This window comes from Phascolarctos cinereus, unplaced genomic scaffold (assembly GCF_003287225.1).
Source record: "Phascolarctos cinereus isolate Bilbo 61053 unplaced genomic scaffold, phaCin_HiC Scaffold_5;HRSCAF=322, whole genome shotgun sequence".
In the NCBI taxonomy this organism is placed as follows: domain Eukaryota; kingdom Metazoa; phylum Chordata; class Mammalia; order Diprotodontia; family Phascolarctidae; genus Phascolarctos; species Phascolarctos cinereus.
The window spans coordinates 457,543,352-457,567,888 of NW_027555958.1; the positions used below are offsets into that span (position 1 = coordinate 457,543,352).

The 24,537-nt window shown below is 42.3% G+C and overlaps 1 protein-coding gene across 3 annotated transcripts in view; it reads right to left on the reverse strand.

The window, feature by feature from the left end:
* Positions 1-3,502: 3,502 nt before the first annotated feature.
* FYB2 (FYN binding protein 2) overlaps positions 3,503-24,537 on the reverse strand; it is a 93,215-nt gene continuing 72,180 nt past the window's right edge. For 2 of the 3 annotated variants that reach the window (XM_078156662.1, XM_078156661.1), the window contains 6 exons: positions 24,187-24,279; positions 22,903-22,931; positions 21,476-21,536; positions 19,828-19,916; positions 6,682-6,763; positions 3,503-4,721 (listed from right to left, as the gene is read on the reverse strand). In XM_078156662.1, the coding sequence (XP_078012788.1) occupies positions 4,658-4,721; positions 6,682-6,763; positions 19,828-19,916; positions 21,476-21,536; positions 22,903-22,931; positions 24,187-24,279 (418 nt within the window). In that variant the 3' untranslated portion in view covers positions 3,503-4,657. Of the gene's footprint in view, positions 4,722-6,681; positions 6,764-19,438; positions 19,679-19,827; positions 19,917-21,475; positions 21,537-22,902; positions 22,932-24,186; positions 24,280-24,537 lie in introns of those variants that run through there. The other variant, XM_078156663.1, reaches the window with a different exon arrangement.

The following is a 24,537-nucleotide window of genomic DNA, read 5'->3' on the forward strand; positions in this document are numbered from 1 at the left end:
TAAGTGCTACCTTTGTTTAGATACCAGAAGTGTACAAGCAAAATAACTTGGTGCTTTGATCAGCAGGATTTCTGTAAGTGCCATTAACATACGCATCAGGTAGGTTTTGTCCAAGTACAGTTGGCACACATGGAAATGAATGAAGTTGGCATGTGTTGAAGAAACATGCTCTTTCCCAGTGACATCAATGAGAGTAGTCAGTGTGGAGGTGATGGTGATTCTGCTCTGAGGTGGGACAGCTCTCTGCTTATGACCTCATCCCTTTCATTTTAATCCCTTGCATTCCAGCGTTTAAGTATCCTTTACAAGGCTTTAGCTCCTTCCTGCTGTTAAATGTTTTAAAGTAAATTCCGTGTAATATTATTTAAATACTAAAATTATTCCACATAGAAAATTTAAAGTCTAGAGTTTTAAGGAATGAAAGTCAGTTTTCATGAACAGTTATGTTCTGAGAAGGTTATATAAACAATGTGACACTCCAACTTTGAGGCTGCTCATTAACCCATTGCTCTGATGTTACCACACAGCCATCCTTATTTCCAATTCCTTCTCATTAAGTAAGTATGCATGGAAATATTGACTTAAAGTACGTTAACAGATTATACTTAGAAAGGGCATAGGTATGTGTGGTTTAAAAAAAAATGACAAGTGTTTTCATCAATACTGAAGAATCTCTTATTGAGAAGGTGCTAACGATGAGCTCCATTGCTAGGGGAGCATTAGGGAGCCTTAGTTCTCACACAAGAAGCTGTCAGGTTGTCCCAGGAAAAGTATTTCTGGTGCCTGCAAAAAAATAAAAACCACCCACCAAACATTTGAAGCCCAGGTGATGAGATGAGACAGGAAGTAATCCCTGTAGAATTTCCTTACCGATGATGAGGACATTTTCACATTTGTATACAAAGTTTATTAATCATATTTAAACCAAAATTTAATACATAATCCCTGAATTTAGGAAAGCATCAGAGCAAAGCATTCAAGATATTTCCTCAACATGCAGCAATGTTTGATTTTTAAATTATCTCTTTGGTTTCCTAGAAGTTAAAAGGGGCATTTCATCAATTTGGGGTACCACGTGTTAATGTGGACATTGACAAGATGAAGCAAGCCCAGATGTGAGTGGTTGGGATAGCAAGAGGATTCAATTTCATGTCCTTTAAAGAATGGACAGGGGCAGCTGGGTGGTGCAGTGGATAGAGCACCAGACCTGAAGTCAGGAGGACCTAAGTTCAAATCCGACCTCAGACCAAACACTTGACACTTACCAGCTGTGTGACCCTGGGCAAGTCACTTAACCCCAAGTGCCTAAAAAAAAAAAAAAGAATGGACAAAGGGATGGGGATATTTGTCTTATGGAAGAGAAAGCTCAAGGCAGCAACAACTGGATTATGTGCAGTCGTGTACAGAGAGCCAGCCTTAGAGAGAGGAAGACCTGGGTTCAAGTCTTGCCTTAGACACATACTAGCTGTGGGACCCTGAATAAGTCACTTAACCAACCCCTTCCCCCCCCCCAAGCCTCAGAGCAGCAGGTGTTGCTCTGCTTTGGTGGACAGAGTTTGATCGCCAAGAGTTCCCTACACAAGGAAGTTATAAGCATATACCCCAACATACCATGCCACAAAAGGGTGAGGTAAGCTGTGGCTTTGGGTTGGATGACATGCATTTGAATCCCATTTATACCACTTCTGTGGTCTTTGGCAACACTTTTAATCTCTCTGGGTCTCAATTTTATCATGTGTAGAATCAAGAGTTTGAAGCAGATGATATCCAAGTTTCTCCTTCTCAATCTTCTAATTATTATTTTTAAACATGGGGGGAGGCAGTCATGTTGAAGAGGGAGGAGATATTCTGGATGGTCTAGAGGATGAGGTAAAATAGGTGGAAGCTAAGAGGAGGCAAACTCTGGCTCAAAGCTATGAAGAATTTTTTTTTTTAAACAAATAGTATGTTCCCTAAATGGAATAGGCCACCTTTGAAGTAGTGAGTTCCCCATCATTTAGAAGTAGTCAAGTAGCAGTTTGGTGACCAATGATTTGGGATATTATAGAAAAAAAAATTACTTCAGGTTTCGAGAGATTGGGTAAGTGATTTTTTTGTGTTCTTTCTAACCTAAGAACCTGTGATTTTACAAAGGGGTTACATTTCCATTAGTGTTCTGAATGTTGGCTATGTATGCAGTTAAGGGTGAGGGTTTTCAAAACCCCACAAACAGAAACCAAACCAAGCCACTTGCTCAAAATCAAGATGGTCAGTTAGTGCATATCCATCTAAAGAAAGGAATGGGACACTGTCACTGACTGGTAAACTAGAGATTCTTTTGAGATGTCTGTCTTTAAAAAAAAAAAACCCAAACCAATGTTTTACCTTTTGATTATAGCTGAGAAACTTGCATTTGTCACCAAAATAATGACATATGATGAGGTTATTTTGGGTGATGATGACAGCAAGCTCTTCTCTGGGGGTTCTTGGCAAATCTAGCATCTCCATGAATTTGAAGAGGACCCTACTGCGATGTTAATGACTGATTTCTTTGTCATACTAGGGTAGAAAAGAACCAATCAGATGATTACTGATTGATCCTTGGTCATAATAAAATAATTTGAGAATACAAACAAAAAACCAATTCCCTTCTTCCTCTCCTCACTCCTACTATATGTTGCTTTACTTACGAGGCAGTGTCTTTAGGAATAGAACACAAAAGACAGGCAAGGGATGGAATGAGGCATTGTTTAGGGTGAGGAGAAAACATTGCTGCCTCACATTTTTACAATGCTTTCAACTTTTTCGAAGGGTTTTTGCATCTGTTACCTTATTTTACCAGGATATATCCTTGTGGACTGGAAGAGCACTCCCTGGATATTCCAGACTTCAACCTCCATGAAGACGAGGGTGTGTTACCTAAGCTTTGTGTTTTTCCTCAATGCCTGGTGCAGTTCTCTGTAAATAGTTGGTGCTTAAGAAATATTGAATGAATGAGCGAGCGAGGTCCTCTGCTGGATCTTGTGAACTTCTTAATGTGTAAGGCATTATTTATTATTGAGTTATAGTAATATATAGTACATATACTAATATGTATATATAACATAACATAACATAACATAATACAATATAATAGAGTAATATAATGAACATTTACATGGCATTTTAAAGCCCTCTCTGTATTACATTTTTTGAGCCTCATGATTGCCCTGAGAGGGACTGCAGAAATTAGTGTCCTCATTTTCAGATGAGGCAAAGTTGACTTGCCTTTGTTTGCAGACTTGGAAATTTCAGAGGTGACATGAGAACCTAGGAATTCCTGACTCTGAGTGTAGCAGTCTATTCAGTAGGCTCTAGATACTTGTCATCAGTAAAAATAAAGAAATGGAGCACACACTCCTGAAATATATGCATATTTATTTATAAATCATATACATGTAATCCTGTACTAATATGTCATATATTTTGTAAAACATACATAACAGAAATAAAAAGATTATAGATGAAATAATAATAGCTAGTATTCATATAGTGCTTTAAGATTTGCAAAGTGCTTTACAAATATTATCTCATTGGATCCTCACAACCCCCCCTGGGAGGCAGGTGCTGCTGTTATCCCCATCTTGCAGATGAGAAAATGGAGGCAGACATAATGGAGGTTAAGTGACTTGCCAAGTGTCACATAGCTAGTAAATGCCTGAGGCTGGATTTGAACTCAGGTCTTTCTGACTCCAGGTCACTACATCTTGTCTTATCTTGTCTCCCTAGCTCTTTCAATCAGGAAGTTTGGTGGCCACTCACTGACAGATCTCACTCCTGATTAGCATTGGAGCAGGGCTCTATTTCATACCTGGGTGGGTTTGTCCCTCCTTAAACAACCTATTTCCCTCACACCTCATCATATTGGTGCTGAACTTGATATGGATACTGATGGTCTTTAACCCTCCTGTACCTACGTGGCCTGGAGTCAGGAACACTTGAGTTCAAATTCAGCCTCAGACACTTACTGTGTGACCCTGGGCAAGTCACTTTACTTCTGTCTGCCTTAGTCTCCTCATCTATAAAATGAGGATTATAACATCTCTATTTGTCAGGGTTGTTGTAAAGGTCAAATGAGATGTTTGCAAAGTGCATAGCACAGTGCCTCAAACATATTCCTCCCTACTGCAGTTCAGAACTCCTGAACTCAAGAGTTTCGCCAGCCGCAGCCTTATCAATGGCAGGAATTACAGGCATGCGCCACCATACCTGTCTTGAGTAACAGTTCTTCAGGAAATCATGCTGCCCAACCAGCCTTCAGGGTCTTCCCCTGTGACATTTGTGGATGCATTTAGTGGCTGCTCAGATGCCACACATTTTTTGTTGCGGTCCCAAGGAGTTTTCAGGAACACTCTTGTCTTGGTCCTCTTTCCTGTCTTTCTTGGATTTGAGGTCCAGAGGTGTCTGAGCTGTTTTATAAGAGTATCTAAATAACCAGCTAAGAATATGTAATCATAAGCTATGTACACCAGTGAACTAGAAAAAACGCCCACGTATCTGCCATGTTTGTAGGGAGTTGCAGTTCCACCAATTGGGAACTCTTCTGCTGAGTATAAAATTGATTTTCATCTACAAAGGGTTTCACTTTCTTTTTTTGGAGAATCTTTCTGAAAATGGCATTGCTTTTTCGATGGAGGGATCAAACCAGCCTTTCCAAAATGAGAAGATCCAGTGGATTCTTATACATATTGAAGAGACACTTGCTGGGGAAAGACACATGAATATGTATGTGGGATAGTTTGAATGACTAGAGAGAGCTTAATCACTTCTGCCTTCTTCAAAGTAAGAGGTTGATAAAGCTGCCCACAGGGAGGCCAGAGGGATTTCCAATTTGGAAACCCAACAAACATTAAGCGCTTCCAAAGGGTTAGGGTTGCGGAGAAACAGCAAGGCTGCATAGTTGATAGATATCTATCTAGCCTTAGACTCAAGTAATTACAGATCTAATCTTCCTCTTCTCTTTCCATCTCCAAAATACCCTCCCCCAAAAAGGGATTTATAGCTGCCTTCAAGAATTTGAAAAATTGTTTTTAGGAAAAGCAATTAGACTTGTTATAGCTGGCCCCAGGGGACTGTAGAATAAGGTGGTGGGGGGCAGCTAGATGGTGCAGTGGATAGAGCACCGGCCCTGAAGTCAGGAACACCTGAGTTCAAATCTAGCCTCAGACCAAACACTTGTCACTTACTAGCTGTGTGACCCTGGGCAAGTTACTTAACCCCAATTGCCTAAAAAAAAAAAAGGTAGAATAAGGTGGTGGAAGATGAACAGAGGCAAAACAGGGGCTTCGTTTCATGAAAAACTTTCTATTAGAATTATCCGTAAATGGAATGGGCTCAGGAGTCAGTCAGCCAATAGGGAACTATTAAGTGATTACTGTGTAGTTACAAAGAAAGCCAAGAACAATTCCTGCCCTCAAGGAGTATGCATTCTAAGAAGGAAACAACATGTCAATAGTTATATATAAGGTATAAGTAGAGTAGGAGAAAGGTGATCTGAAAGGGGAAGGCATTAATGCCTAGGGAGGTGGGGCTATAACAGGCCTCCTGCCAAAGCTGGGCTTTGAGTGGAGTCTTGAAGGAAGCCACAAGTGATGGGGCCGACCCCAGTGGCCATGATGGAAACTAGTAGAAAAGCAGGAGATGGGAGATGGAATCCACTGTAGCTGGACCATAGAGTGGGCTAAGGCATGAGAGGCTGCAACACAGCTAGGGGCCAGGTTATGAAAAGCTTTAAATGCCAAACAAGGGATATTATATTTAAACATGGAGGCAATAGGGAGGCCATGGAGTTTCCTATACCTTCCTACACTTTAGAAAAATCACCTTGGAAAGCCAAGTGAAGAACAGTTTGGGGTGGGCAGAGACTTGAGGCAGGAGACCAGTTAGAAGGTGTCCTCGTAAGAGGTGAGGAGGGCCTGAACTAAGAGATCAGGAGATCTTTGAACAAAGACCAGTTTGGGGATGTAGCAGACAGGACTTCTCTTCAGGAGTTAGACTAGATGTCTTCTCAGGATGCTTTTAATTTTAAGGTTCTTGGGCAATCAACAACCCATCTCTGTTCCTTCATCCTTCTCCCCCCATCTTGCCCCAAGCCCTGGACTTCAGGCAATTAATGGTTTTTGGTAAGTCAGTAGAGTACCTTGACCCTTGCTAATGCATGATAATCTTGTCCAATAAGCACTTCTCACAAGATTTCTGGGTATGTCCATTTAGCATGGCTGTGGGCCATGCCACTCCCCCCCTTCCCAACAGCTCCTCTACCCTGTCCTACATGGCAGAAGTGATCTGGGACAAGGGATGGTGGTTCCCTGGTATAACACCGTGAGTGGTGGAAAGTCATGGTCATGGTGTATTAGTTAAGTGCCAGGGTACAGACATATTTCTATCTAATGGCTGATATGCCAGTTATTCAGTAGTATCTTTAATAATGCTAACTTCGCCTATATAGAGGCAATGTAACACAATGCTGCCTTGGAGTCCAGAAGGTCCAGGTTCAAATACCACCCTTGACACAGGCAGGCAAGGATTCTTGGCAAGTTGAGACCTCTGTCAAGGAACTCCCTAGCACTTCCCTCTGGAGTCATCTCTTATGGGGGCTGCAAGGTCCTCACTCACAGATCCTTTGCATGTTGGGGCGTCATTTGCCATAAAGAGTCAACATACCTCAAATCTTCCTCTAAGTAGTTTGGCTTCTTTTTCTGTCTTGTGCTTTTCTCGGTTGGGTTCCTTGCTTCTGAAGAAGAGTCTAGGAGACAAATTGCCGAAAGAAAGATTCGTGTAAGCAGTGGGTGGATGTTTTTATTAACTACCATCTGGTTCCTGTCCTCAGGGGCTCCTGGGATGCTTCTTGGTGTTCCTGTAGGCTCTGGCTGAGGAGCAGAAGCTCTAGAAGCCCTCCTAGATTAGGGGGATCCTCACAGGTTCTCCCAAATGGGTCATAATAATGATTATAACTAATTCCACTTCCAACCCTAATTCTGACCCTGTGTGCCAGGCACTGTGCTAAAACACTGTATAAGTATTATTTCATTTGATCCTCACGACTCTGGCAGATAGGTATTATTATGATTCCCATTTGACAGATGAGGAAACTGAGGCAAAGAGAGGTTAAGTGACTTGTTCAGGGTCATTTTAAAAGCCAGCCTAGCTAAGAGGCTCATCACTGAAAGGTTGGTCAGCAAATGATATGCCACACTGTGTCTGTGGGACTCAGTTTCCTTCTCTGTAAAATGGGGGGGGTTGTTGGACTAAATGACATTTTATGCTTCTGGCAGCACCAGATCTGTGATGCTGTGGGATAGTTCACCTCTCTGGGCCTCAGTTTCCTTATCTGTAAAATAAGAAGTTTGGACCAGATAACCCTTGGGACCTTCTTGGGGTCCAGATCTAGGATCAGTCCACTGACCACAGAGGCCTTGCAGCCATGCTGCGGCAGAAGGAGCGCCAAGAAGGATGGAACCCTCCCCCCCCCCGGAGGACAAAGTTATGTGTAGAAAACTCAATAAAGTCCCTCCCCTTTAAACCAATGTGGAATATATTCTTTTGTCCGCTAGGGGGTGCCAAAGTGTGCAGAGCACCAACCCTTCTGTTAGAAAGACCGGAGTTCAAATGTGACCTCAGATACAGGCTGTGTGACCCTGGGCAAGTCACTTCACTGCTGTTTGCCTCAGTTTCCTCAGCTGTTAACAGCACCTACCTCTAAAGGTTGCTGTGAGGATCAAATGAGATAATGTTCGTAAAGTGCCTAGTGTATAGTAGGCGCTTTGTGAATACTAGCTAGCTGTTACCAATAGACACCCCAAAACCAGCAGAAGTGTCCAGTACAGCTGAACAGGGCAGAAAGAGCAAACAAACAAACCCGGACTTTGTTTGAGAGAAAGTCAAACACAAAATCCTTTACAGAAAAACCAAACCAACAAACAAAACAAAAACAAAAAATCCCAGAAAACAAATTCTACTTTGGGCAAAAAAGTTAATTCTTTTTAAGAAAAAAAAAGAGTTAAACAGGAAACATCCTCTGGTTCTTAGATCCTATAGAATAAATAATGTAGAATAAAAGAAACTTAATGAAAGAAATATTTTAAAACCTTTCCTTCCCTTCACAATTATCTGAATGGATTTGCTTGATACCCATGGGCGGCTTCAGTTCTGCGTGCTTATTCTTTCTTTAGCTCAATCATTTTTCACGTGGCTGTGTGAGGGGGCAGAAATTCTAACTCCCTCGTGCTCATTTGAATGCGTGTGGTTTTTGCTTCGTGACTTGGAAGAACATTGCAGTGTGAGGGAGGGAGGACTAGAGACAAGGGTCAGATTGGACCATGGGAGAGAGAGACACCGCATCTCAGACTGCCCAGCGCCTTGCTGTGCTGGGCTGGCCATCCGGTCTCTGGCCTGTCAGGGCTCTAGCTCTTTGGGCCCCACGGGCAAAGGGCCCTTAGCTTGGTCGCCAAAGATGCAAATCTAAGTCCTGCTCCTCCCTTGCTGGCTAGGCAGGTGTCAGGCAAGTCATTTGGCATCCTTGAAGCTCAGTTTCCTCCTTTGCTAAAATAGAGGTAATATCCCCTTACTGACCCTGTAGGGAGTATGTGAGCATCAAATGTAAGTGTGCAAAAGCAGGTTGGAATCCTAACCCTGTAACCCATTAGACTGTGAGCTCCCTGAGGGCAAGGACTGTCTTTCTTAGCTTTTTGTATCCCCAGAGCTCAGCATAGTGCCTGGCATATAGTAGGTGCTTAATAAATGTTTATTGATTGATTGACTATATTATAAGGGGTAGCTTGTCATAGTGGACCAAGAGTGCCGCTATTGTACTGCCTGAACCTACGCTCACCACAGTGAGGAAATCACACACATGGTCCATAAAGAACATATGCCAGGCATTTACTTTTTGTTCAGACCTACAATTTCATTAAAGTAGGAAAAATTCCCTCTTCTCAGGCCCATCAGCAACTTTTCTGAGCTTAGAGGGCTGCCTGGGGCAGAGGTTAAGCGACTTTGCCAGGATCACCCAGCTGATGTGTCAGGCAGAACCTGAACCGCGGGCTTCCTTACTCAGTGCCTGCTCTCTGTTCACCATGTCATTCTCTTCCCCACCACCCCCTCTTGGAACACAAATCAGATCAACTCCACCATTGCGCGGCGTGGTAACTGACTAACCTGTGGTTGTACTCACTATGTCTGTGACTCCCCCATCCCAAACATCCTTCCCTGGCTCCCACTCACCACCAGGGGTGGTTGCCCCTAGGAGAATGCAAGCCCCACCACTACTACTACTACCACAACCACTACTACTACTACTACTACTCCTACTACTCCTACTACTCCTACTACTACTGCTGCTGCTGCTGCTGCTACTGCTGCTACTACAGCTACTACTACTATTGCTACTACTACTACTACTGCTATTGCTACTACTGCTACTGCTACTACTACTACTGCTATTGCTGCTGCTACTATTTCCCACCCCCACCCTCAATAAATAAAAATATAGACCTAGCAGAAGAAATTCAAAATATTATAGAACAAGATTAGAACAGTATCTCCTATCAGCTAGGAGAGTTGAAGAGATTTTCAATGACTCCACAACAGATGAGCCTCTTCACCAATATTCTCATTCAAGTAAAAAAATCTATTACCTCATTTCCATGCTTTGCATCTTCTCCAGGAGATTGCTCCCACTATGAATCCCACTCTTTCTGCAACCTTCCATCTCTCTCTCTCTCTACTATTGCCTTCCCTGCTGCCTAAAACACTCCTGTGTTTCTCTATCCTTTAATCTCATTGACCCCACTATTACTGTATATTTCTCCTTCCCTTCTCAGCTAAACTCCCTGAGAAAGCCCTACATGGTGCCTCTACTTTCCTCTCCCTTGATACTAAAGCCTCTAACATCATTTGATGCAAACTGCTTTCTCTGAAGTCCTAAGTGATCTCTTTGTTGCCAGATTCAATGACCTTTTCTCCATCCTCCTTCTCCTGGACCTCTTGGCAGCCTTTGACACTGTTAATCACTGTCTCCTTTCTAGGACATTTCTCCTTTCTAGGTTTTTCATGACACCTCTCTCTTCTGATTCTTCTCCTAACCATCTGACTGCATCTTCTCAGTCTCCTTTGCTAGATTTTTAGTCAGGTCATGCCACTAAATATGGATACCCCCAAGGCTCTGTCCTGGGCCCTCTTTTCCTTTCATACTTTTCCCCTTGAAGATTTCAGCACCTCCCATGGGTTCAGCTCTCATCCCTGTACAGATTGATTCCTAGATCTACATATCCAGCTGTAATCTCTCTCCTGAGCTCATGGCTATCACCAATTACCTCTTGACATTGTGAGCTGTATATACCATAGACATCTAAACTCAAAATATTAAAAACTGGACTCAATTTTCCCTCCAAAGCTTTCCCTCTTCTTAACATCCCTATTACTGTTCAAGGCACCACCACCCTCCTACTCATCCAAGCTTTCAACCTGGGGGACATCCTTGACTCCTCTCTCACATCCATGCTACATATCTGATTTATTGCTAAATCTTGTTGCATCTGTCTTTACAACACCTCTCATCTCTATCCTCTTCACTCACACAATCACCACCTTGGTGCAGGCTTTTGGTTATATTTCATGCCTTAGGTCTCTCCCTATTCTGGGCTACCCTCCACCTACATGCCAAAGTGATCTTCCTATAGAACAGGGCTGTCCATGTCACTCCCCTACTCAGTAAATTGCAGTGGCTCCCTATTACCTCCAGGCTCAAATATAAATCCTCTCTTGGGCTTTTAAAGCCCTTCACAACCTATTTCCTTCTTACCTTTCTACCTATCTTTTTATCCCTTGCTTTACAGATCCAGAGACACTGTCTTCCCTGAACAAGACACTCCATCTCCTTATTCTGTATTTTCCCTGGCTGTCTCCCATGCCTGTTGTTTTCTCCTTCAGCATCTCTGCCTCCTGGCTTCCCTGTCTTCCTTTGTGTCCCAGCTGAAATCCCAACTCCTACAAGAAGCCATTCCCAATCACTCTTAATGCTAGTGCCTTCCCTCTGTGATTATCTCCCACTCCCCTTGTTTATAACTTGTTTGTCCCTCACTGTTTGTGTGTTGTCCCTCCCCCATCTATTGCCCTGAGCTCCCTGAGAGCAGCAACCTTATTTTTGCCTTCCTCAGTATTTCCAGCCTTTATGAGAGTAGCTGACACACAGAAAGTATTTAAGGAATGCTTGCTGATTGATTTATCATGAGGAAAGTTCTTCATAAAATTGAAAAGTGCTCAGAAATGTTACCACTGTTCTTTTTTCATTCATTATCATTTGACTGACCCTATGAGTTGTGCAACTACTGCTGTTATCACTGGTCTGGAAAGAAAGTGCTAGAATTCAGACATCAATTTCACTGTGGTTGTTTTTAATGGCTGTAGAATAATGTTTGAAGGGCAAGAAAGTTGGACATTGATAAGCAGGGAGAGAACAGGATGGAAAAGGTTCTGGAGTGCATGGCATATGAAAATTCATTTAAGGAACTGGAGTGTTTAGTCTGGCATAGAGAAGACTTAGCATGGGAGACATTATCCCTGTCTTTCGGTATTTGCGGGACTGTCACATGGGAGGTAGAATGGATGCATTCTGCTCGGCCCAGAGGACAGAACTCAGACTGATGGGTGGGAGTTGTAAAAAAAGCAAATTTAACCAGGAGGTCAAGCAAATCTTCCCAATAATGAGAACCATCCTAAAGTGGAGGAGGCTTTTTCTGAGAGGTGGTCCCCATGGCCCTTTGTGTGAGGTGTTCAGGAAAAGGGGAGACGATGACAGATAAGAATGCTGTGAAAGGGGCAGCTTGGTGGCTTCGTGGACAGAGCAACGGCCCTGAAGTCAGGAGGACCTGAGTTCAAATTCGGCATCAGACCAAACACTTGCCACTTACTAGCTGTGTGACCCTGGGCAAGTCACTTAACCTCAACTGCCTCACAAAAAAAAAAGAATGTAAAAAACCCCTCTTATTCAGTTCTTCATTGGACTAGATGATCTTTGAGGTTCCTAGTCACCCTGAAATTTGGATATTCTAGGACTACTATAAAGACCTATTCTTATGTTTTGTACTTTCAGAAAAAAATAAAATTAAGACAAAAAAATTGAATTCATTCATAAAAACCCCACTTATTAAACACCTATTCTCTGCAAGATCATTACTCTGCTAAAGTCCCCTGAAACCTCATCATGGAAGGAGGAAGTCCCTGGGTTCTTGGAGGTTGGGGCAACATAGCCAAGCTTTGAGGGTGCCTACAAAGCTGAAAATGCTCAAAGTTCAGGTCCAAGCTCAGAGGCACTCATCACTAGGTTGGCCATAGTAACATGAATTTTTGCTTAAAGCAACTCTTAAGTCTACCAAGGTATGGAAGGGCTGCCATTCCCATCAGCAGATGAAATACTCATGCTTAAAATGTCACACATCTTTGAAGTATTGAAGAGGTTGCAAGTCATTGCCCTTAGGCAGTTTTTTTTTTTTAATTAAAAAAAAATTTGGGTAGTTTTTAGATGGGGACAGGGCTGGTGTGGTGGCCCAGGCCTCTAATCCCTGCTCTAGGGAAGACTGAGGATGCTGGATCAATTGAGCTTCAGTATAACTGAAACTGATTGGGTATCTGCACTGTCCTGGTACCAACATGGTGAGCCCCAGGGAAAGGGGTCACTAGGCTGCCTACGGAAGGGCAAACCAGCCCAAGTCAGAAATGGAGTAGGTCAAAGTTTTCATGCCAATCAATAACATGATTGGGCCAGCCCAGGTGAGCTAGGGAGGTCCAGTCTCAAAAACAAACAAATTAAAAAAGGAAGAGAAGTCTAGACCTGTGATTTCACAGAGAAGAAAATCCTCTCCCAGGAGATCATCAACTTTCCTACAGCTTATAAACCTAGTTAATGAGATGATCTTGCCCATGGTCCAACAGACTGTGTATCTTGGAGGCGAGCCTTGAGCCCAGGTCTTCCTGACTGAAGTTGGCCTCTATTCACTGTACGACGCTGCCTCTCTGGGACAGGGATTAAACACACTGATACGTGAAAGAGCTGTGATTTTGTCAGTGGAGGCGAAACCGTAGTGTAAGAACTTCTACATGCATGTTGGATTCCATTTACAAGTCTAGAAAATGTCCTGAGGCCAACAGACAGTGACTGAGATGGGAGATTTGAACCCAGGTGTTTCTGATTCCAAATACCAATTCCTCTCTCTCCCCTACTTCAAAACACAACTAAGCAGCAGGATAAAATTCTATCGATATAAACTTTACAATAATTTCATCAGCTGACATTAACAGAGTACCAGAAGGTTTGCAAAGGGCCTTTTTTCATTCATTATCCTTTGACTGACCCAATGAGCTGTACTACTGCTGCTATTATCACCATTTTACCAAGGAAAAAACTGAAGTTCAGAGAAGTTCATTCAGATACAAAGTATCATTCCATAATATACAGAATCTCTCAGTTCAAGCTCCTGTCAGTTCTAAAACTGGAGGGTTTTTTTGTTTGTTTTTTACTTTTATTAGAAACAAATCTTTAGAGTTAGGAGGAGACTCAGCCCAACCCTTTCATTTTTTTTTTCAGAAGAGGAAAGTAAGGCCAAGAAAGAAATGACATGCCCAAAGTCATGGGAAGTAAGAAGAATATAGCAAAATTGAAACTAGAACCCAATTACCTCTTCATCTAGTTCTCTAAGCTATTTGCCCATTTTCTGATGTCAGATAAACATGCTAGTAACCTGTCTCTAGGGGCCGCTAGGGGGCGCCATAGTGCATGGAGAGCCTGGCTTGGAGACAGGAAGACTCATCTCCATGAGTTCAAAGCTGGCCTAGCAATATGACCCTGGGCAAGTCATTTAACCCTGTTTGCCTCAGTTTCCTCATCTGTAAAATGAGCTTGAGAAAAAAAATGACAAACCACTCTAGTGTCTTTGCCAAGAAAACCCCGGATGGGGTCCTGAAAAGTTGGACATGACTGACAAATGACTGAACCTGTCTATAAAAATGCTTGTATATAATCAATGAAGTGCTTGTTTCTTTAAAGCCTTTTGCCTTTTAGGCATAGCCTGGGTATTACCTCCTCCCACTCTGTGAATGTCTAGCTGTTCTTCAGTATAAATACATAAATACAGAGACTTCAATGACTAGGGCATTTAAAGTTTAAGATGGAAAATGGCTTTTCCAGCCCATGAATCCATCTTCCCACCAAAGGAAAAATAAATTACATCAAGTCTGAGCCTAGAGAAAATAAACTTCAGGAAAAGGGGATTCTGTGCCATCTTCCAAGTCTGTGTTTGCTTTGGCCTGCGTAGGACCCCGTCCCAGGGGGCTCCCAATAGGTTCTTCTTGGCATTATTTCACAAAGCAGCCATCACAGCCACCAAACTGTTTGGAAGATCACTGGCATGAGAAGCTTTTCTACAACAAAGCCACCGAGAGATTGCTCCCAGCCCTAGCAATGGAGTAGGTAACATGTCTGCTTCCCAAATAGCTCAAACATCCCACCTCAAAAATGGCCACCAAACATGCCAGGGGACAGAACTGCAAAGCTGGTTCCACATTTTTCTCGATGTTCATTTAGATCAGACTTTCAGGTGGTTTCTGCTATGGGGAACAGAGCATCAAGCAGCATGGTGCTTGAGGAAGACCAGCGGCCTGAGAGCTGTCCAACCAGATCTGGAATCTTGGCTGAGACCATGGGTACATCACCTAACACTTTCAGCCTCTATTTCTGCTTCATCAAATGGGGTTAAGTGCTTTCTTCCCTCGGGCCACAAACTAGTATTTTTATTGTTGTTACTGAGTTGTTTTAGTTGTGTTTGACTCTCCATGCCCTACGTGGGGTTTTCTTGGCAGAGATACTGGAGTGGTTTGCCATTTCCTTCTCCAGGTCATTTTACCAATGAGGAAACTGAGGCAATTAGGGTGAAGCGTCTTGCTCAGGGTCACACAGTGTTTGAGACTGTATTTAAACTCATGGCTATGTCTTCCCGATTCCAAGTTTGGCGCTTTATGCACTATGGCGCCACGCAGCTGCCCACTTAGTATGTGCTTTGTCTATATGTGATAATTTACTTATCTGTATATATGTTTTCCCCCAACAGAATGCTGGCTTCTTGAGAACAGGGATGGTTTTGCTTTTGTCTTTTTTTTTTGACCAGTGCATTGTACGGTTCGTAATATATAGTAGGCACTTAATAGATTGTTATTGAATTTAATTTTGAATTTTAATTTGAATATAGAATTTGCTTGTTCTGTCTTTGGGGTTTGGGGGAAGAAAATGCTTAGTCAGTGATAATGCACTATCTTTACAGGAGGGCTTGGTTTTGGTTATTCCTGCAAGGCGGAGCTCGTCAAGATGGCAGCCAGTGTAGGGAGGGGAAGGGATTCCATCCTGTGTACTGTGGAGGATCTGCTGAAGGTGCTGGGCATGCTTATCTTGGAAAAGAGGAGACTGGGAAAATGGGATAGCTGTTCTCTTGGTTAACAGATTTGTTCTCTGTGGTTTAGTGGACAGAATGAAGGCAATGAAGGGAAGCTATTGGGAGACGAATTTGGACTCTACAGAGGAAAAGGCTTCTTAGCTAGCAGAACTGTCCAACAGTGGAGTAGGCTGATTCCCTGAGAAGGTGGGAGCAGGGCCCCACTCCTGCCCTGCCCCACTCTGGCTCTAGGCTGTAGGACCTGCTGGGCTGATTCTTTGAGGGAGAAGTGAGGCAGTCTTACCACCTTCAGGAGAAAAAGACCCAGCTACATGAGAATTGGGGTCAGAAGCTTCAGTTGAGCTTTTGCTGCCCTCTAAGGCGTGTCTTTTTTTAAAATTTATTAATTTATTTATTTTTAGTTTTCAACATTCACTTCCACAAGATTTTGATTTCCAAATTTTCTCCCCATCTAGTCCCTACCCCACCCCAAGATGGGAGTGTATTCTGAATATCCCTCCCCTAACCTGCCCTCCCTTCTGTCTTCCCCACCCCTTCTCTTATCTCCTTCTACTTCTATTTTCCTATAGGGTAGGATAGATTTCTATACCCCATTAAGGCATGCCTTTTTGACCTGGCTGACTCTTTGCTGTGGTAGCTTTGAAGGAAGAGGGGATAAATGCTTTATTTTGAATTTAAATCTTTTTTTTAACATCTTATCAATAAAGTTGGTTTCAGTTGCATTTATCACACATTACATTATGATCCTTTAGTCTGAATTACTGGACTGTATAGTTTAGGCATGGTTTTATTAATCAGCATGTGGAGCTCTTAGTATGAAAGTTCCTTCTACCAGTGGAAATCACAACTTATCTAGGATTTAGGAGATAGGCTCAAGGGCAAGGGCCCTTAACCTGTGGTCCTTAAATTGGTCTTTAAACTATTTGGGGATCTTTATTTCAATGTAATTGGTTTTGTTTGTATTCCTATGAATTAAAAAAAAAACAACAACATTGTTCTGAAACAAGGTCCATGGGCTTCACCAGACTGCTTAAGGGGTCTGTGAAATAAAAAAGGTTAAGAATTTCTACTTTAGGGAGTTTTCTGAGAAACATAGAAGTTAACTGACTAACTCAGGGTCATACAGCTTAATTAAGTGGAATTTGAACCTAAGTGTTCCAGACTCCAAGTCTGTCTCTTTATCTACCACCCCACAATGCTGCCTTTTAGAAATGCACAAAGCAAAAGAAGTGTTTTAATGCTAAAGAAAAACAATTCCATCCTTCACAATATGCAGGTATTTATTTTGTGATGTCAAGTCATGTGTGTTACCATGAAGGTTTAAGACACTCGGGGGACACTGTTTCCAAATCTTTCCTGGGGAACACCAATGCCTTTACCTGGCTCTGTCCCCCACAGATGCTCTAGAGGGGATTGATGCCTCAGGTCAGTCATGGACTCGATGACCTCTGAGGACCCTCTGGCCCTTCTCCTGAATCTTTAATCTCTCCCTCCCTACCCCACTAGCCTTTACCCTAACCTATAAGCATACCAAGTTCTCACCACCCCCAAAAAAATTCCTCTCAACTTTGTGACCACTCCAGACACTATCCTCTCTCCTTTTACTGCCCAAGTCCACAGTCATTAGCTTTACATTCTCGTCTCCCTTCTCAGCTCTTTATAATTTGACTTTTAACCATTGTCCTCTTCCCCTGCTCTGCTGAAATCATTCTTCCCCAAATTCATAGTGGCTTCCTTACCTCTGAATCCCAGGGCCTTTATTCCTCTCTTCAATCTCCTGGACCTCAGGGCAATATTTGATGATTTAGACTACTTTGTTCTTCTTCCTTCTCAAAGCCCTTGCCCCACCCCCTGGGCTTTTGGACATTACCCTGGGATAGTTCCCTTGCTTCTCCTCTTTCCATCTTTGTTCACCTCTTGTAGATGCTCCTCAAGGATTTGTCTTTTCCCTCTGTGCTGTGTCTTAGGAATCTCATGTATTTCCATGCATTTTTGCACATAGTAGGTACCTAATAAATGCTTATGGATTAATTAAATTATTTTGGGGTCTGTCCTTCATAGAAATAGAGATGATGCTCAAACCTCTATATCCAGCTTCAGCCTGTTTAATATCTCACAATATTCTAATGGTACTGTAAATTCAACACGTCCCAAACGGAGCCTTCGTCTGCCCTTCAAGACCACCCCTTTTCCTTACTTCTCTTAATGGTAGTGTCACCAGCATCCCAATTATCCTGTTTCATACCCTCAGACTCATCTTTGACTCTTTCTCATTCCTCACTTTACAATCCCACTCTGGTTAATTTGCCCTCTTCAGTATTTCTTACACCTGGTCCTTTTCTACTATGAAAACAACCCCTCTGGTTCAGGGCCCCCGACTCATCCCACCTACTCCTCTAGATAAAGCAATAGCCTTCTAAAGAGTCTTCCTGATTCCAGTCTATGCCTGTCTCCAATTAGCCTTTCACAGAACTTTGAATAACATAGATTCAAGTCCCAGCTAAAATCACATCTTTCACAAGAAGTCTTTCTCAATTCCCCTTAATTCTTGGGCCTTCCTTCTGCTGATTATGTCCACTTTACCCCATGTCCATCTTGTTTGTACGTAGTAGTTTGCTTGTTTTCTCCCCCATTAGACTGTGACCTCCTTGAAAGTAGGAATTGTTTTTTGCTTTGTTTTGTTTTTGTCTTTCTTTGACTCCTCAGTGCTGAGAACAGTACACATAGCAGGTGCTTAATAAAGTGCCAGGTGACTGGCTAGCATAACTGCCTGAGTCATCTTCATCTTTGGTATTTGATCGCATCCCTCTACAACTCAAGAATCTTCATTTGCTCCCCATTGCTACAAATAAATGTAGTGGTGTACAAGGTGATAAAAACAACGGCCCACATTTTGGAGCCCTGGACAGTTTATAAACACTTTGCTCAAAACAATTCCATGAAGTTGGTATTTTAGGTATCCTTTCCCTAATTTAAGGATGAGGCTCAGAGAGGTTATAAGTGACTTTGCCCAGGCCACAGTAGTAGGGCAGGGAGAAGGTTAGCTTTGGACTCAGAAGACTTGAGTTCACATCTTGTCTTGGCGACTTACTGTGTGACATTGAGCAAATGACTTGTCCTCTCTGATTCTCAGTTTCCCCATATGTAAAAGAAGAGGTTGAAGAAGATTATCTCACAAGGTTCCTTTCAGCTCTAAATTCTTATTCCTTTGCTCCTCTGTGGCAGAGTGGTGATTCAGACAGAGGCTTCCTGAACCCAAGTCTCTTGTTTCATTTTGTTTTTTCCATTATACTGCACTGCCTTTTATGGAGTCTGGCCTTAACTTACCTTTCCAGCTTTATCTCTTACAACTTTGTGTACTCTGTATTCCAAATGAACTGAATAATTCCTTTCCCCTCTTCTCACTTCTCCTGACTGTGAGCCAGAGTGGACTCACCCCTATTCTCCATTTTTTGAAATCCCCCCCCCCAACTTAAAGACTTATGTCAAGGGCCACCGCTTCCGTGGAGGCTTCTCTCCCAGAAGCAAAGAATCTTCTAGTGGGAAGTGACCAATCCCAGTGACCACTGGGTCCACCCATCTGTCCTTGCATTACCAGCACACACCATAAAGCCTTACACAGAAGCAGAGTGGGAATGGACCGCATTCCCCAAAGAGCATTCTAGCTACAACCTGGCCAAAAAGTAAGCGTTCATCCGGAGTGCTTGGAGACACGTGCTGGGAGGGCACCCACTACATCTCCGAGCAGCCCACTCTACCTTTGAACATCTCTAATTGTTAGCTCTTTATAATTTGACTTGTAACCATTGTCCTCTTCCCCTGCTCTGCTGAAATCATTCTTCCCCAAATCCATAGTGGCTTCCTTACCTTTGAATCCCCCAAATCAAGCCTAAATGTACCTCTTTGTGACTTCCACCCACCGCTCCCAGGTCAGAATATGTATAGTTCCTCTTTCCCAATGACAACACATAGTAGGCATTTAATATGAATATTTAATTAACTTCACTAAGTCTCTTTTCTTAAAGTTTCATTCAAGGTCTAATGGAGAAAGGGAAAAAAATGATTTCCTTTAATCTCGGCAATTCATCCATTAATAGCTTTCTGCTTAGTCTCTGAGACTGTCCATTCCACGAGGGCAAGGAGTGTGCCTCACCTAAACTTTGCCCCGCTCTGTCACCTCATGCTTGGTGCGTGGTGCCTAGCATGGGACTTCACACAGTCTAAAAAAAAAGAGAGCCTGATGAAGGAACACATTTGACAGGTATCTGATTATAGAACTTTGCTTTTTGCCCATTTGCAAGGCTACATCAAGAAGACCTTTGGAAGGAGTGAGACCCAGCGTGGTGTGCAGGTAGACGTGAGCCATTACCTTTCTGCTTCCTCAGGAGTTCTGTCCCTTTGTTTTCTTTCATCATCAGAAATTTGGGTTTCCAGAGTCTCACTCTGTCCTCTTTTTCTCTGAAAAGGGAAAAGAGAATGAAAATGAGGTAAGTAAAACCAGTTTTTAAAAATGGATGAAATTGAGTAGAGAGTATGGCCAGACAAGATCCCTGCCTTCAGCTATTGGACAGATTCAGGCCCCTGAGAACATCATTATCGAGGAACAATGGGAGGAAGTTATGGGAAGGGAGGTCTTGGCTCCATAGAAGAAAGAACATCCTAATAATTGCGGCTGTCCGGCGGTGAGAAGATGCACATTAACTTAACTCAGTTCAGCCGCCATTTGAAGTACCTGCGGTATGCAGACTACTGCCGCTGAGCTAGGGGAGGCAGAAGGTTTAGCTACGTCATAGCCTCTTTCTTCATGGAGGCTATAGCTAGCCATACCAGATCTCAAGCTATGCTCCAAAGCAGGAGTCATCTGGACAGTTTGGGACTGGATAGAAATAGAGGGATTGATCATAGCCTCCCTGCTTCGTGAAGGTTAGAGCCACATTGTAAGAAGGGCAGGTCTTTGAGGGAGGATAAAGGGGCAATAAAAGAGCAGAAAAGAACCAGTCAAATCAGAAGACAACTCGACCAGTGCAGGGCCTCCTAAACCTGGGCGTGGGGGCGGCATCCAAGAATGCGGAGCTGGGTCTAGGGTTACAAAGAGATCAAGGAGAAGAAGCTCTAGATGAAGGCCATTTAACGAGGCAATTAGGGGATCATTGTTCAGTCAGACTTTCCATGACCCCAGTTGGGCTTCTCTTGGTAAAGACACTGACTAGAGTGGTTTGCCATTTCCTTCTCCAGCCAGTTTTACAGTTGGGAAACAGGCAAGCAGGGTTAAGTGACTTGCCCAGGATCACACAGCTAGTAAGTGTCTTAAGCCAGATTTGAACCCAGGTCTTCCTGACTTTAGGCCCAGCGCTCTATCCACTGTGCCACCTGGCTGCCCTGTTAATTAGGAGACTACAAAGGGGATCTTTGAGAAGCTATTTGAGTAGAGTGCTGGAAGAAGAAGCCATACTCCAAGGAGGTGAGGAAGAAGGGATGTAGAGTCAAGAGTAAAGAGAGCTTTGTCTAGTAGGGCCATGTAGGGAATGGCATGTGAGTAGTAGGTGGTGAAGAAGGCCTTGGAAAAGGGTTTCTTTTTTAATGGAAGATTAAGGAGAGAAGAGCATATTTGTAGACAGATGGGAATGAGCCAGTTGAGAGGGATAATATGAGAGGAGAGAAGAGACTTGAAGGTCCTAGAAAAAGGCAGGAGGGAATTAGCCCAGGGCCGCAGGCAGGTGGATTAGCCCTAGAAGACTCACATGGGCACTAGGGCTGAGTGATACTTTATAGATCGCCTTGTCTGACCCCTCATTTCCTAGATGAGCCGCTGAAGCCCACCGCAATGTATTAAGTGACTTCCTCACCCAGCTAACAATCAGTCAAGATTCCAAATCCAGGGCATTTCCCCCTGTACCATGCTGTTTGTCCTCAGCAGACTTAAGAACTAATATGTCTCTCAGTAAACCTCGCCCACACTGAGGGGCTGGATTAAGCCTTGGGGACATCTGGCTGACAAAAGAGCAAAATCAACCTACTTGGAATCTTTCTTATCCACTGTTACATCATCGTAGAGTACGTGATCCTGAGACTTACATTCTAGAATCGAAAGGAGATGACGATCATCAGTCAATCAACATTTATTAGGCACTTACTATGTGCCAGGCACTGTGTTAAGCACTGGGGATTTGTGACAAAATCCTTAGTTACAATGGTGTAAAGCTGTTGTTCTTTCAGATGGTGTATAATTGTATGATGATACAGGTCTACCCCCAGTTTTCACCAAGAGGTAAAAATCGAAGCTCTCTCTTGTCATATGTATATGTATATGTATATGTATATGTATATGTATATGTATATGTATATGTATATGTATATGTATATGTATATGTATATGTATATGTATATGTATATGTATATGTATATGTATATGTATATGTATATGTATATGTATATGTATATGATGTGTGTGTATATATATGTATATTATATATATATATATACGGAGAAAGGGAGAGAGAGAGAGAGAAGGAGGGAGAGAGAAAGAGAAATTGAAAGAGACAGAGAGGGACACAGAGAGACAGAGAGAGTCTAGCCCACAGTAGACATTTAATAAATGTGTGAAGAATGAATGAAAGACTTAAAAATGCCCAGAATGTGATGATTCCCCAGCAGGACACAAGACTGGATGTGTTATTTTACCTGATGGATGCATAATTTCAATTTCTGTCCAACTTGTCATCATCACCACTACCACCACTACCATCTTGATAACTGATGTTTATAGGACAATTGATAGGAGCATAGATGTAGAGGCAGAAGAGGCCTAAGAGACAACCTCGAGCAACCTTCTCGTTTTAAAAATGGGAAACTGAGGCCCATGGAAGGTCATACAAGAAATAAATATCAGAGTTGGGATTTGAACCCAGGTTTTCTTCTTCCAAAGTCAGTGTTTTGTCTCCTGTACCACAAATCTTAAACCTTGTCAACCTGAAGGTTTAGAAAGTGTTTTCCATACATTATCTCATTTAATCCTACAACTTTGTGAAGCAAGTACTCTTGTAATCCTCATTTCACAGGTGAAACTGAGATCCCTAGCAATTAAGTGACTTGTCCTGGGTCACAAGACAAGTAAGTGTCAGTCAGGATTTTAACTTGTGTCTTCAGGTTCAGTGCTCTGCCCACTATACTGCAATATTGACTGGCTATGAGGATTCACTTTCTCCCCCCAGTCAGGAAGCATCAATGTTATCTGTAAGCAGTATTTCAAAAATGAATGAATAAGATTTGAACCATATTCAAGCTTGGTAAAGTGAGGAATACTTTTGTAAAATGAAACATCTCTCATTGATCTGTTCGATGAGCACCAGGTTTTTTAGGGTGAGACTCATTTCTCCTCTCTTTCCCCCTTTCCATCCTCTCCTAATACATTTGCCTAAACCCAAGAAAAGTAATTGTTACTTACCTAAATTGAGCATTGACATTGAAAATCCACTGTCAATAAGCAAAAACAAAAGGGGAGGGAGTGTTAGAAAAAAATCCATTATACAGAGCATTTATTCAATTTATCTGAAAGAAAGGTAGCATTGCCTTGGAATAAAGGAAGATTTGGGTTCAAGTCCTGCAAGTCGCTTGACCTGTCAGAATCCTAGGCAATTTTCTAAGACCCTCAAAAGAAGTCTCTGTTTTGCCTTGGCAGAGGGAGATGACTCATCTGGACCTTACTGTTCTAATGATTTCACAGGTGTCCTATTCATTACCCTTTTCTTCCATCCCAAAGACGTGTCCAAGGGTCTTATGCTGGAAGGCTGAGATCTGGGCTAGTTGGTCTCTGGAGATTCCTTCCAACTCTAAGACTTTAGGACTGTGCAATTCCAGACCACATAGGACTGAATAGCCCCATTAACTGAAACCTTAAGCTTGCCTGAACTCATAAGGCAGCATGAGTCTTGTAGAATCCTAGATTAAGAGCTAGAGGGGGCCTTCTTGTTCATCTTAGTCAGGGTCCATTTTCCAGATAAGGATCCTGGTGACACAAAAACCACACTTACGGAGTTTCTAAAACTAAAATGGTTGACTAAAAATAGGATATATAACACCTAAGAAAAGGGGAATAAGAATAATGTCTAGAGTAATAGATGTCAAGCCAGAGGAGGAAACAATTGGTCTTTCAATTTACATTTAATTCACACCAGAGGACCACAAAGACTTAGAAGGGCAATTTCCTTATTTTACTGATGAAGAATTGAAGGACAGAGATTGAGAGACTTGCTCAGCATCACAGAGAAATTAAGTAGTATAGTCAGGATTGGAACCCAGGTCCTCTGATCTGGAATCAGATTCTCTTTTCATAGCTTTCTGGGGCCATCTATTCAAAGTCCTGTATTTTGAAATCCTTTCCCCTCAATATTTATTTAAAGGAAAATAAATATAACCTATTGATGGATATATATGTATGTATACATATATATACACACATATATACAGATATGTGTATATGTATGTATATATACACATATATGTATATATGTATATGTGTATATATATATATATATATATATAATATATATGAATGTCTTCTCAAGAAATTAATATAAAAGAGGAGGCAATTCCCATTAACTTGGGTTTCATTTGTTTAGGTAATACCCCTGTTTCCCAGAATGGGCTTGTATTATGCTATGGTTGTCGTGACTAGTAAAAAAAAATCATTATTTCCTACAGAAAGACCCCCACCCAGCTCATTTTTTACCTTAAGGTTTTTTTCGTCTTCTTTGGTTTCAGTTTTCCCTTTTCTTTCTTAAAAAACCATCCTAGTTTTTTAAATTTTTCTTTTTCTTCCAACCTAAGGAGAATGAAATGACGTGAATGCTGGGCCTAAGACATACCCCCACTGAGTGAGGGTTAGATGTTTGTTGATGCTTTATGACAGACACAACCCCAACACAAATCTCAGTAACAAATCTCAGCCCATTCTAGGCTTCTCTTCCTTGTTTGCAAAGGACCAATGAACTGATCTCTGGTACAGAAGGAGAAATGATTTTTCAGTTGCCATATTTTTCTGTATTATCCAGGAGTGCCTATTCACAGTGAGCACAACAGA